This window comes from Topomyia yanbarensis, chromosome 1, assembly GCF_030247195.1.
Source record: "Topomyia yanbarensis strain Yona2022 chromosome 1, ASM3024719v1, whole genome shotgun sequence".
Classification (NCBI taxonomy): domain Eukaryota; kingdom Metazoa; phylum Arthropoda; class Insecta; order Diptera; family Culicidae; genus Topomyia; species Topomyia yanbarensis.
In genome coordinates this window covers 135143789-135156988 of record NC_080670.1, presented here as the reverse complement: position 1 = coordinate 135156988, position 13200 = coordinate 135143789, and the positions used below count along the sequence as shown (strand labels likewise).

At 40.3% G+C, this 13200-nt stretch overlaps 1 protein-coding gene and 1 long non-coding RNA gene across 2 annotated transcripts; both read right to left on the bottom strand.

The window, feature by feature from the left end:
• Window positions 1-1230: 1230 nt before the first annotated feature.
• Window positions 1231-1893, bottom strand: LOC131676363 (uncharacterized). The gene is made up of 3 exons (XR_009303158.1): window positions 1763-1893; window positions 1383-1706; window positions 1231-1318 (listed from the first exon to the last, which is right to left on the bottom strand). It is a non-coding gene; the product is annotated as an uncharacterized LOC131676363 (long non-coding RNA).
• Window positions 1894-1903: 10 nt separating this feature from the next.
• Window positions 1904-13017, bottom strand: LOC131675951 (uncharacterized). The gene is made up of 10 exons (XM_058955075.1): window positions 12738-13017; window positions 6667-6777; window positions 6244-6609; window positions 6132-6187; window positions 4353-6029; window positions 4111-4289; window positions 3090-4035; window positions 2602-2941; window positions 2109-2530; window positions 1904-2017 (listed from the first exon to the last, which is right to left on the bottom strand). Exons 1-10 carry the CDS (start codon window positions 13015-13017, stop codon window positions 1904-1906), a joined length of 4491 nt encoding a protein of 1496 aa, XP_058811058.1.
• Between the last annotated feature and the right edge of the window lie 183 nt (window positions 13018-13200).

The window sequence follows — 13200 nt, the reverse complement described above, 5'->3', positions numbered from 1 at the left end:
TTACTTCAATGAATTACCTGAAGAAAAATACACGAGGCTAGTAATGAGCGAATGTTCGTAACATACTTCAGTAGCAGCAGTAGGAGTACCTAACTAGGAATAAAAATCGTTATGTAATGAATTCTAGGTTTTCTTAAATGAAATACCTGAAGAAATGCAAACATAAGTCAATGAAGATCAGTTGTTTGGCAGTAAGTAGGCAGCTACTTCGGGAGTAGAAGTCTTGCTACCTGTATTATAATAAAATACATTACTATAAATAGGAACTGGCGTTTATAAGATGTAATACCTTGAGAATCACACATGAAGTTAATAACCTGCGAGTAGTCGTGGCATACAACACTAGCACTAGTAGTGCTACCTGGTGACGAATAAAAATAAAATATATTTCGAAATAATTTGATTTTCTTAGATAAAGTACCCGCAGAAATGCACATGCAAGCTAATGACAAGCGGCTGTTTGTGGTCGACTTCGGTGACAATAGTCTAGGCACCTAGTTGGAAATACAAATCGTTAGGTAATGAAAGCTAGATTTTTTTAAAAGAAATACCTGAAGTAATGCACACGTAAACCAACGAAGATTAGGTGTTCGTAGCCTACTTCGAGAAGAGCAGTAGGAATACCTGGAGAAATGCACCCGATAACCAATATTAAGCGAGTGTTAATAGCATATGTTCAGCAGCAATAACAGCAGTAGTCAGTGTTGCCACAATTAAATCTGTACCGGGAGTTGAAAAATCTTTTCTATCTGTACTGTTCTATAGAAAAATCTGTACCGGATTCTGTACCCAAATAATGACAAGGTTGCTTAAATTTTTTTTCTTAAAGATATTTTTCATTCGGGGAAATCAGTGGCAGCGAGAAGTTGAGATGGGGCTGGTAATATCAATAGAATGCGAGAAACCTGCTTGCAGGAATTCAATTGGAGCATCTCAGAGTAAATGTATGCACTCCGAGAAGATTCTCTCGGCTTTTACTTAGACATCATCCCTTTGATTTGCTGGAACCAGGTTTCTCGACTCTCGCATTGTAATGTCATGTAAAAAATCTGTACCATTCTGTACTTTTTTACAAAAATCTGTAATCTGTACCGTACAGAATCTGTACCAAAAATGCTTCAAAAATCTTTCTAGATAAATCTGTACTTGTGGCATCACTGGCAGTAGTGCTAACCGTGAGGAAATAAAATAAGTGGCGAAGTGTGAACTAGAATTGATGAACTGAAATACCTTCAGAACTGCATACGGAAGCGGGTGTTGGTAACAGAAATTTCCACGTTGCGATGTTTGCTGGTTTTCCACTGTTAAGTTCTGCTATCTGATAAAGAACGAAATACGGTAAGAATTTATTACTGAGTTTCTCTCTTTCTTTCATTGTATACCATTTCAGTGCAAACATGATTATATTTCAATCACCGACAGCATAGGCCGGTGATATGAAAAGTATGCACAATATCGTTTGCATGTGGCCCGGATGTTCCTGGTGAAAGTCAAATCGAGGCAAGTACCACCTAGAGTTGTCGCTTGTGTGGGATCAGAAGCAAGATCAAATTTAAGACCTCTCTTCATGAAATCGACGAAATCTGCGTGTTCTGGCTTAGATACGTCGATGTTGAAATCGCCAGTTACGACAATGGGCATGTCTGTTCGGGTGTACATCATTAAGTTGCGCATCAGAAAATATTTCCTCTGCTTGGTCGTCGAATCTGCCAATGATTAAAGTATGTTAGAGAAATATATACTATTCCATTCAATTAAATACCTGGAGAAATGTATACGGAAATTAGCAGTGTTCGAATGTCCATGACAATTATTTCAGCAGCACAAATGTCACCAACATCGTCTGCTAAACCCAGTTGCTCATCATAACTAGCACTTAGCTTATCAATGGTATGAGGTATTGCTATGGTAGGTATGGTGTCCTTCTGGTAAATTGCAACACCCGCTGCTCTCGCACCAACACGCTTTGACTGGATGATTCGCTTGAATCCGGCGATTTCGACAAATGTTCCGTTGTCTAGCCATGTTTCGCTCAATGCCAATACATCAACGTTGGTTAGAATACGATCGGTAGCAATGTCTAACGAGTGCGCCTGAAGGCTTTGTACATTCATAGTCATAAGTGTACAAGCACACCCACTGTTCTGCATGACATCCATGATCTGTTCAGCAAGCGTCCGAAGTCGATGATTGTCCAACCGTTGTAACTCGCTTCGCAGTTCTAACATTTTCGGCGATTTGCTTCCTCTAGCATGGTGAAACATAAATGCGTTGGCGGAATTTGTCAGATAAAGACCATCGAGAGATGTAACTCGGGACAGGCCAACGTATACCAGCTGTTGGTCCTGACTTTTGTCGTAGTCGTATACGATTTCGCTGAAAGTTCCTCCTTGCGACTTGTGAACCGTTAATGCACTTGCGCTCACAATTGGGAACTGTATACGTTTACACTTGATGCTACTACTGAGCTTGATGTTTGCTGAAATGCTGAGCTTGATGTTTGCTGTCTGGAAATGGGGGTCTAGTCGGGCTGCAAGATTCCGGGCTTAGAGTACACTAACGGTCTTGATTTTAGTCTCAAAACAGCACCAATTGTATCACTGTCAAATTTGATCCACAATTTGACGATTTCCTCGTGAGCATCATCTTCGTCATGCTCCACATATTTCAGCTCTCCAATCGCACCATTTACAAGCCCGTCTTCAACATCGACGTTCGTGGTCACCATGTATGGCATTCCTAGGACAAGGCGTACCATGTAAGGCAAACATCCGGTTTCTGCCACACTCATTTTGTACAGCTTGGTGCGGGAACTTGCCAGTTGTTCAGCATTGTTGTATCCGGCAAATGCATCTTCAGCTGTACAATCCAATCCGGGCATCACATTTAACGATTCGCGATTATATCGTTCAACGTCAGCGTTTCGGTGGAAAACGGCGCACTGCACTGGGAACATTTATCTTGCACCACTCGGTAGTACGGAATCGACTCTCTATAGTCTCCTTTTCTACTGCGGTTAGTTGCTCTCCATTTCCAATCTTAGTAAGCACGGTAGAAAATTGCTCATCGGTTTGTCGCATCACCCTCACCAACGGGAAGAACTCAAGAGACTGCCACAAAACGGCACCGTGAATAGAATTTGTGCATGGTTTGTATACCGGCCGTGCATTCACTGGCGGTAGTTGACGTAAGTCTCCACAAAAAATTATGTCAGAACCTCCGAAGGGATCGTTGTAATTACCGGTGATGTTTTGGAGACGAGTGTGCACATTATTTAGTACGTCTGCACCAATCATGCTGACTTCATCCACGATGACTGCCTTAACATTAGCGAATGCGTTTCGGTACAGCTGAAGTGCTTCGAAGCTCAAACTGGTATTGTTTCTTCGAGACATCGTTATTCGAAATGCCGAATGAACAGTTGTGCCGTTGATTGCAACTGCTGCTTTTCCGGTCGAAGCACATGCCACGTATGCATTCTCTTGCGAGTTGTGCGCCTGGCTAAATCGATTGTATGTCTCCATCAGGATCCGAAGCGTGAACGTTTTACCACAACCTGCAGGACCGGTGAAGAAAATTTGTAGTGGTTTACTGCTGCCGTCGAAAGCGTGCAATCTGTCAATCACTTCCAACACCAAATCTCGCTGCTCGGCACTTGTTGTCCGCACCATGGCACAAAATTCCTGCTTACTCATGACATTTGTGCGCTGTTTAACTGCCGACAAAGAACCAATGGGCAGATGAGTGATATCGTCGTCATTTGGATGCATAGCAATCGTTCGAACAAACTCATCGTGCCTCTCGCTGGCAATATTTTGTTGAGCGTCATCTTCAGCGCACAAGCGAAGATATTCTTGCACGGTGCGTTCCAGGTCTAAATCCGTCGAATACTCTTTGCACTTGCTCATAATATCTGTTTCACTGCGATCGTACAAAGTAAGAAACTTATTGCCGTCGAGAATATCGCACAGTTCGTTTCTGAACGGCACGAACAAAAGGACCATCTCTCGCTTATACTCCACCAACTCGTTCATACTATAAGAACACCATCGAATTACACGAGATATGGAGCGAATCTTGTAGGTGTTAGCTTTTCTCTCCTTTGTATACCAAGCCGCGAAATCTGCTAGGCATACATCATCCAAACCTTCACGCGCTTCGTATTTCTGAACGATGTTGAGAGTCCATACATCCGTTGAGTCCTCGTCCAAGCCTTCCTCATCCATTTGCTGAGCGCGTTTCCGGGATTTGATACGCTCGTGGGGCCACATTGTCGGAAGAAAGTCCACCTGTAATATTGTAATTGTGATTGGTTTTGAGAAAATTCTATAAAATGATTAATTAAAATTTACCTTCCGACTAGCTTCCGACATCGGCTGGCGAAGTAAGTACCAGGCGGCCTCTTGAGCAGACATTTCTACGGAATTAGGCATTTTAAGGCTGAGCTTCTTCAGCAGTGCCGTGTAAGCCTGATCTGGATATTCTTCCTGGAGCTTGACCAAATCGCGGTGCAAGCTGCTTATGCCACGATTTGTCTTGTTGACATACTCCACGACATACGCAGCACATGAGAACACTTCCGGCATGAACTGGAGATCCATGTTAGAGCGAAGTATGTTAGCTATCCACGGATTGAACGGGTTTGTCCATAATTCCGACAACGATCTTTTGAGCAAAACGGTTGGTCGATTTATCGATGCACGTATGACATCCAAATAGTACTCGTACGTGCAGTTGCAATCTTCGAGAAATTGATCCAGGGTGTCAAATTTTTTCGCCTCCAGTACATTTTGCATCGTCCCAGACCGTCTTTTCAACTGTTCACGGCGACCATCGCTAGCAGTAATCGGCAAAAGAACTCTTGTCTGATCCATTGGACAGTATGGTATTTTAAAACGGCATCGTTTATCGTTCCGTTTATAGCAGGTAAAAGTGTGTTTATGCACTTGATTACCGTAGCTCTCCGGCAAATCAGCATCTCTTACGGAGCACAAATGGTCGATGAGTTGAATTGTTGCGGGCATATTCTCTGAGACATCCTCTCCTGGATCGTTAGACAACCAGAGTAGAATATGAGCATGTGGACTACCTCGATGTTGAAATTCGATTCTCTTGAAGTAATCCACCACTCGATACTGACCGAACGGACTGTACCTGGTCGACTGTAACAACTGCATGATAACATCAACCAGTTTGTTGAAGTATACACAGCATGTTACTGGGTCCTCGTTGACAAGAGTTGCTCGCTGTAGTGCCGTTAATTGCTGCATAATGTCTTGCACATCGCTATCCATGTATCTATCCGATAGCTTGTGCAGTGTTCGGAGCAATTGAGGCCATTTTGTTTCACTTGCACTCAATGTTAGAAACATAGTTGGTTTTCCTAATTGCCGGATCATTGCAAACAGGTCACGTTTGCGTTGCTGCCAGTATTGCACAGAGTTTGGAATCGACTTTAGAAATGACAGATTTCGATCGATACACTTTTCCAAAAACTCTTTGTCGCTCAACATGGCACGTGTAATGTTCGCGGTTGCCATGCATTTGAAAGTGCATTGTAGTCCCTCCGAAACGCGCAGACGGAGTATCTTCATCGCCACGTACAACAGATGTTGGGGCTTAGCTCCACGTCTATCACGACGTCTCAGTTCACTTGTGGCCATCATGAACGGTGTCACTCGAACCTCCGGATTGAAAGTCCTCGGATGTCCCAAATAAATATCTGGAAATGAAAGTTCTTCGGCGTGCTCATCATATATTATGGAAAGAGGCACTTTGTTCTGGGCCGGAGCTATTTCCAGACACTTGTCTTCATCCCATAATAGAGTATGCTGTTGCCCAATTAGCAATTCAACATCGTTGTTATTTTCAATAGTCTCCAGATCTATTGAAGCATTTTCATCTCCAGATGTGCTGCTCTCAGCTTCAGTGTCGATGGCATTCAGCTGCTCCTCACTGAATGATATATTGTATCGACGATACAGTGGAGTGGTCACTAAATATTGTAGCCAGCATTTGATGTTCGCTTTCTTCACAAAGCCAGAAAGGTAAGTTGACTTGTGAATTAGGTGTTTCTTTATTGCGACGTTGAACGCTCTGTCGTCTTCTAACTAACGGGGTAATTCATTTACCATCTTGTCCACATCCACTGGAACGTTGATAACTTGGCCAATGATCCCATAATTTCCTACGATTTTATTTTGTGAATCTTTTTGAAAACCTAATACAACAACAAACACATACCTGCTGCGAATCGCAAGCGTCGGATTTGCATAAAAGGCAATCGTGGTGAAATCAATCGTTCAGTAATCGGATCCAGAGGTGGGAGAGGTGGATTCGATGGATAATCCGGGTATCTAAAGCCATTTGACACGGCCAATATGGGTATTTTACCGCGTTTTAGACTGCTACGGCAGGTCTGGCAAGCGGACAACCCTCTTATGTCGATATCGGTGGTATGTAAAACTTCGGCTTCAGCGCATGTGATAGGTTTCAGGTCGTTCACAAACCACAGTCTGTCACATACACCGCACGGGAAACCGAAGTTGTTATTTGAGAACTTTCTTTCAAATTCTCGAACAGCTCCTTCGAAATTTGGATCAAATAGTTCTGAGAAACACATTTGTTATGAAGTTGAGAGTTTTACAATTTGTTCGAATTACTCACCCTGACTTGTTTGCACAGGTGAAGAAATGATACGGTTGACACTGGATTCTCGAGCAGAACTCAATAGATTATGCGCCTGAGCAACAGAACCGATGGTGGAATCTTGAGTAGCTGTAGGTGAATATAATTTTATACTAATTCATTTTACTACAAAGTGATACCAGTACTCATGAGCCGTTATTACATAAATTATTATATTATTTTAGAAATTGAAGTGTTTTTGAGGATCTGACCAGAATAGGCCATTTTTAAAATTTGAAGAATTTTTTGAATTAGAAATCCAGAGAATCGAAAGCAGTTATATATATATATATATATATATATATATATATATATATATATATATATATATATATATATATATATATATATATATATATATATATATATATATATATATATATATATATATATATATATATATATATATATATATATATATATATATATATATATATATATATATATATATATATATATATATATATATAATGACATGCGTGTCAAACCCAAACGTCTTTCATCTGAACATCACGTGCACCCAAAAGACGTTCGCCTTAATCACATTCACCCGAAGAACATGGAAATTAAACTACCCCGCAGGAAATTTAAACTGATTTTATTGAACTGAAATACAATGTTCATTTGATTTACATCAGTGGCGGATCCAGGGGGAGGGTCTTGGGGGTCCGGACCGCCTCCGAAATGTTTTTACTTGTTGAGAAATTTCAAATTAGTTTCAATTTTATATAAGTTTCTATTTCAAAATCATTGCAAACCAAATTTGTCCAACATAACTGATATTCATTAAATATTGTTATTACGTATTTATAATTGTGCAATGTTCATTTTAAAATCGAAATTTCGGACCCCTCCCGAAACTTTTTTCTGGATCCGCCCCTGATTTACATTCAATCCTATGAAGCAATTATCACTAAAGCTATATCTGTTAAACAGTTATTCGTATCATCTGGTTTGTATGATTTAACAAGTGTCTCCAGTTTTAGGTCTCTTAGCTGCTGGTTCCGCTTGCAGTGTATGTAAAACATCCCGAGCAAAGCCGACCATGGTTGTTGGCCATTTGTTCAAAGCCCAGTGTATGTTCTATGCTTTGAAAGACATTTGGCATAAAGGTCGTTTCGAACAAGGTTCAATGGGTTTGTGGTACGAAAAAAAAACTTTTGCACAATGTGCATTCCCTACGATTTCAGTACAGATTCATGGAAATGTCGGAAAGAAGAAATGAAACTCCAAGTCAGAGTAAGCCGGGCAAATGAAATCTACAGTTTACTTGTGGGAGCTACTTGGTATATAGATTCAAAGAACTGCTCTTGTTTGAAAGGAATCAACCCCTAAGTTTGACTAAACCGGTCAAACGAGTCGATCGTTTACTTGCGAGAGCTATTTGATATACAGATTCAGAGAACTACTCATGTTTGAAAGAAGAATCAACCCTTAAGTTTGAGTAAACTGGGCAAACGAGTGGATCAACAGTTTGCTTGCGAACTTATTAGGCATGCAAATTTAAAGAACTGCTCAGTATTGAAGGAAAGAATCAACCCCACATCACAGCAATCCCAATCACTACCCAGAGTTGGAAACAGGAATGATGTAGAATGCATCAATGGTTGTGACGAAGGTATGCTCAAAACTGTTTTCTGGGAATCAAACTCCTTTTGAGATTTAGCTGTCGGTGTTTAAACGATTGAAATGATAATGATGATTATGATGACGTTTCTAATAGTTTTCTGATGTCACGTGGTTTCCGAACTCGCAACGGCGGCGTTGATATAGATCATGATGAAGATGGGTGCATGGGGATGTTTGATTGTTAATGACACAGATATGAGCAACACGGTTCGATATGCAATTCTTCGTTTGCAAAACTCCTAAAATCGATTCAATATCCGACATTTATGAACTGACCAAGCAAGATGCATAAATACGATTTAATGCTGTAACATATATATTTTATCACTAATTGTCGGATTCAGGTTGCTAGGATCGGCGAGGCGGCGCTTTTTTCACTACCTACATAACACATATATACTATTCCTCTGAACAAAACTTTATTGCACTTACCTTAGCGAGTTCTATTTGTCAACTACACCTTAAATAATAACCCGAACATGAACGGCTGCATTGTTATAGATTGATACATTTGTTTATTGAATGTTCACCTTGCAGACACTTAGTAAACATATATTCTATATTCATAATTTTCTTTGTCATCCATAGCTTGTATTCCCAAACAATTGTTATTATACAGTAACGAGTAGAAAGGCGGGGGGTTTGTTGCGATAGTGTCAGTCTGCACAGTCAATTTCCAATTGGAAATTTTGTTTGTTATATTTTCATTACAAAAAGATGGGTGGGTAATGTCTGCGACATAACCGGAGAGATGTAGAATACATAAGGAACACGTTATTTAAATATTTTGATACTCATTGGAATTTTCGGACAAAAGGTGATTTGGGCGAGGAATATTTCAAATTATTCTTTACAAAAATGATGGTGGTCCTGAAAAGGACCGGTTTTGTTGGCGTTGTTGGCCTTGGTGAGGGAGATGGCTAACGATGAAATTAATTGTTAGCATGAGGAAGTCGCGTAGTACTGGCCAATGGAAGAACAGATAATAATTGATTCCTGAAAATCAATTTTTCTTTATTCATGTAAATTATACATACTTACAAATCTAACAGAAGATTCCTGATCATATTTCTGAATCATTAGTGCGAACATTGTGTAATTTGGTTAAGTACAATGAAAGTTACAAACTTTCCAAACTCGACCTTCTGTTCATTCAGAAATATTGAAATGGGGTGTCGTGGTCACAATAAAAAAAGATGGGTGGGTAATGTCTGTCACATAACCGGAGCGTCGTGATTTCAATTCGAGACGTTAATTTAAATCTAATAATATTCAACAGAATCACGTTTGAATGGGAAATTTTCAAATAATTCTCTATGGTAATAATGGTGGTTCTGAAAAGAACCTTTGGTATCGGCGTTGGTGTTGATGGTGATGCGCTGGATCGTTGGATATTTTTGGCATGATAGTTACGTGCCTGGCGAACTGTTTTGTAGCCTCGAACAAAACGACAAGACTGGCTTCTTCGGGTACCATTACGGCTGAACTTTATAAGCTTAGCTCGACTTTGAAATCCTGCACAATCTCACGAATCAGACACTGGTAGGGCCATTTTGTTTGCTACTAGCACGGAGCTGCACAAAAAATCATTTAATGCAGTTAGTTCACGGGGGCTGCCAAAAAGCTTGAATAGAAGCATGCGACTTCAACGTTTCTCTTAAACACATGCAACAACACATTCGTTTTGGTAATACTGATAATAACAGTAGAAAGGAATGGAAAAGCAGTGCACGAAACGAGCGAGAGGATAATTTAAATTTTTGTTCCGTGTGCAAGCTACTTCTTTCCACCCAACGTATTATGTTGCTTGTTGAAAATTTGCTACACACCTTAAAATGAAAGTTTCAGTTTAACTCTCACTAGAACACAATTGATTGGTCCTGAAAAGAACCGTAACGGTTGCTTTTATTGTAATTTACGCCCACTCCCACAAACCGACCAAGTAGGCATCACTGGCTTCATTACGGCTGAGTTTTGTAAGCGTAGCTCGACTTTGAAGTAATACACAACCTTACGAACCAGACGCTGGAATGTTAGCCAGCGGATTAGTTGCTCCGTTGCCCTTTAGTTGGGGCGAAATACTAGCACGGCGACAGTTCCTGATCGGTAGTTGATTGCGATGGGCCACCAGTAGCTGGGGCACTTTTGCGGACCGTCATCATCGCCAACTGCTTTCCTCCGGTGGACTGGCTGCTTGCTAGTGCTTGAACGAATACGAATGATGAGAAAAACCGACCGACCAATATTCATATATGAAAACACGAGAAAGCACTACTATCGCTCTCTCGCTCGTTTTCGTGCCATTCCTGTGCCTTTCCTGTGCCTTTCCTTTCCGTTCGGCTACCAATACTAGCATAACCAAAACGAATATTCTGTCTTTCCATCGCCTTCAATTTAGTGGCCAGTGCTAGCAAACTTGCATGTTCAGTTTTTCAATAACAACATTCAAACAATATTTTCAAAGAATGCTGCAGATTTGAAAAGAAGGAAAAGATTTTCACAAATTTAAATTCTTTCGTGTTATTTGTTAGCGCTGATAAAGGCTATTTAGTTTGCTACTAGCAAGGAGCTGCACAAACAAATCGATTTATGCAGTTAATCAACGGAGGCTGCCAAAAAGTTCGAATAAAAGCATGCGACTAGTGTACTTTGCATATTCTATATTTTATCAATACTAGAGAGGATCAATAAAATAATTCAAATTGTAATAGCGACATGCAATTGTGGCAACACTGGCCAATTGCTGGCTGGGGGAACACGCACATTCGTTTTAGTTATGATGGTAGTAGCAGCAGAAAGGAAAGGAAAAGCAGTGCACGAAAACGAGCAAGAGAGGATAATTTAAATTCTCTTTCTTTCTTTCCACACATCGTATTTTTTATATAGCTTTCTGAAAATTATTTGTTATACACCATAAAATGTAAATTTCAGTTTAACTCTTATTACAACACAATTAATTGGTCCTGTAAAGAACCGTTTATTGTTTTATTGCGGGAGCATAATTCAGACGCACTCCCCGCGGACACGGTGAGCCACAAAGCACTATTTTGCATCCTCGAACAAACCGACCAAGTAGGCATCGTTGGCTTCTCGGGGCATCATTACGACTGAGCTTTGTAAGCGTAGCTCGACTTTGCAGTCCTGCACAATCTCACGACCCAGACGCTGGAACGATAGCCTACTCTGTTGCCCTTTAGTTGGGGCGAAATTCTTGCAGGGCGACAGTTCCGATGAGTCACCAGTAGCTGGGGCACTTTTTCCGCCGTCGTCATCGCCGACTGCTTTTCTTCGGTGGACTGGCTGCTTGCTAGTGCTTGAACGAATACGAATGATGAGAAAAACCGACCGACAGATATTTATATAATCGCGCTAATATGCACTACTATCGCTTTCTCCCTCGTTCTCGTGCCGTGCATGAGCCTTTCCTTTCCGTCCGGCTTCTAATGGCCTAACCAAAGGAATATGCCGTCTTTCCCCCACCAAGTGCTCTCGTCAAGCAACCCAATGCGAATAACCATACGAACAAACATATAGTGGACCTATATATAAACTTTTCATTATTTTATTGTTCGGTTGGTCCACCATTTTGACGGCTCTGTGCGGGATGGGCTGAAAATTTTCACTTTTCCGAGTCGTTTTCGAAAGATTTTTCAAAACACAATTTTTTGTTATTAGTGCATGTTATACATACTTCAAATTTTAATACAGCAAAGAGGAACATATTTGCAACAAATTGGCCTAAAAATCAAATCATTCTGTTAAGTATGATAAAAGTTATTAACGTTCAAAATCTGACGCGGCGCCGCAGCCGATATTTTGAAACGGGACCCCTATATTGAAAGCTTAAATGTATTCTACATTAAAAATTTGGCGAGTGACAGTAAACCTCCGGAGGCTCCTCCAAGAAACAAGGTGCGATTATATGCAGTACAGGAAACCGAGCTGATTTCACAAGCAGGAGAATGAGATACTGATGGTGTTATTGACATGAAATATAGTCGGACTAATGTTGGATTAATGTCGCACAAGTTTGTACCGTTACATAATCTATGCTAGCTACCACTGTAACAAACTTTCACTAATTGGGGGAGAACTGCAACCCAATAGCTTTTAGGGGTTCATAGGATATTGATTTTGCTTATGCGGATTCATATTCTAAGAGTTTTGACAATGATATCGAAAATTCACATTTTGTTAAGCGGACCCTACACGAGACAGACATATTGTCAATAAATATATTGACAAGACTGCTTAAATCCATCAATCTCATTTAAATTCTACAGCATCAATATTTTCAAGGTGACCTTACACCATCAATATATTAATCAGTATATAAAATATTGTCAATATTTTTACTCGTGTAGGGTCCGCTTAAACACCACGCATAGCTTTTATCACATAATTTGTACTTTCAAGCTTACCCTCGTGTGTCCCGATGGCTTCATTGCCAATAAAAGATCGAAAATCTTCACTAACGACTTCACTCGAAAGTGCTTGAACGGTAACTTCTTCCACAGATAAATTCCTAGGTCTTGATGGACCAGGAGCATCTCTGTCGACTTCTGCGACCACTTTCTTCCGTTTTCGACTTTCCGCCGAACGTTCGGCATCAGTTTTAGGAACTTTCTTTTCCTGTGTTTGCGCCTCTTTGAGACGTTTACGGTACCTCTTAGCGTTAATGTTATTCCAACGTGAGGACATTTTGTTTTCCGTTGACACTTTTCAACAAAACTAAAATTTTGCGAATCAGTAGGGCAAAGATTCATTGTCTAACAAGACTAACTTATGGTTTTGAAATCTTTGTTAGGGAAGAATTATTTCTAACTTTACAAAACATATCCATATTATTATGCATGCATTCGTTTCAGTCAACTGTAATATGTT

Bases quoted from the DNA above. Each gene is read 5' to 3' on its own strand.
- LOC131675951 (XM_058955075.1), bottom strand. From the start codon at position 13,017: ATGTCCTCACGTTGGAATAACATTAACGCTAAGAGGTACCGTAAACGT. The intron at 6,610-6,666 runs GTGAGTAATTCG...TGTGTTTCTCAG, and splicing joins ACCTGTGCAAACAAGTCAGG to AACTATTTGATCCAAATTTC. The intron at 4,290-4,352 runs GTAAATTTTAAT...ACAATATTACAG, and splicing joins TGTCGGAAGCTAGTCGGAAG to GTGGACTTTCTTCCGACAAT.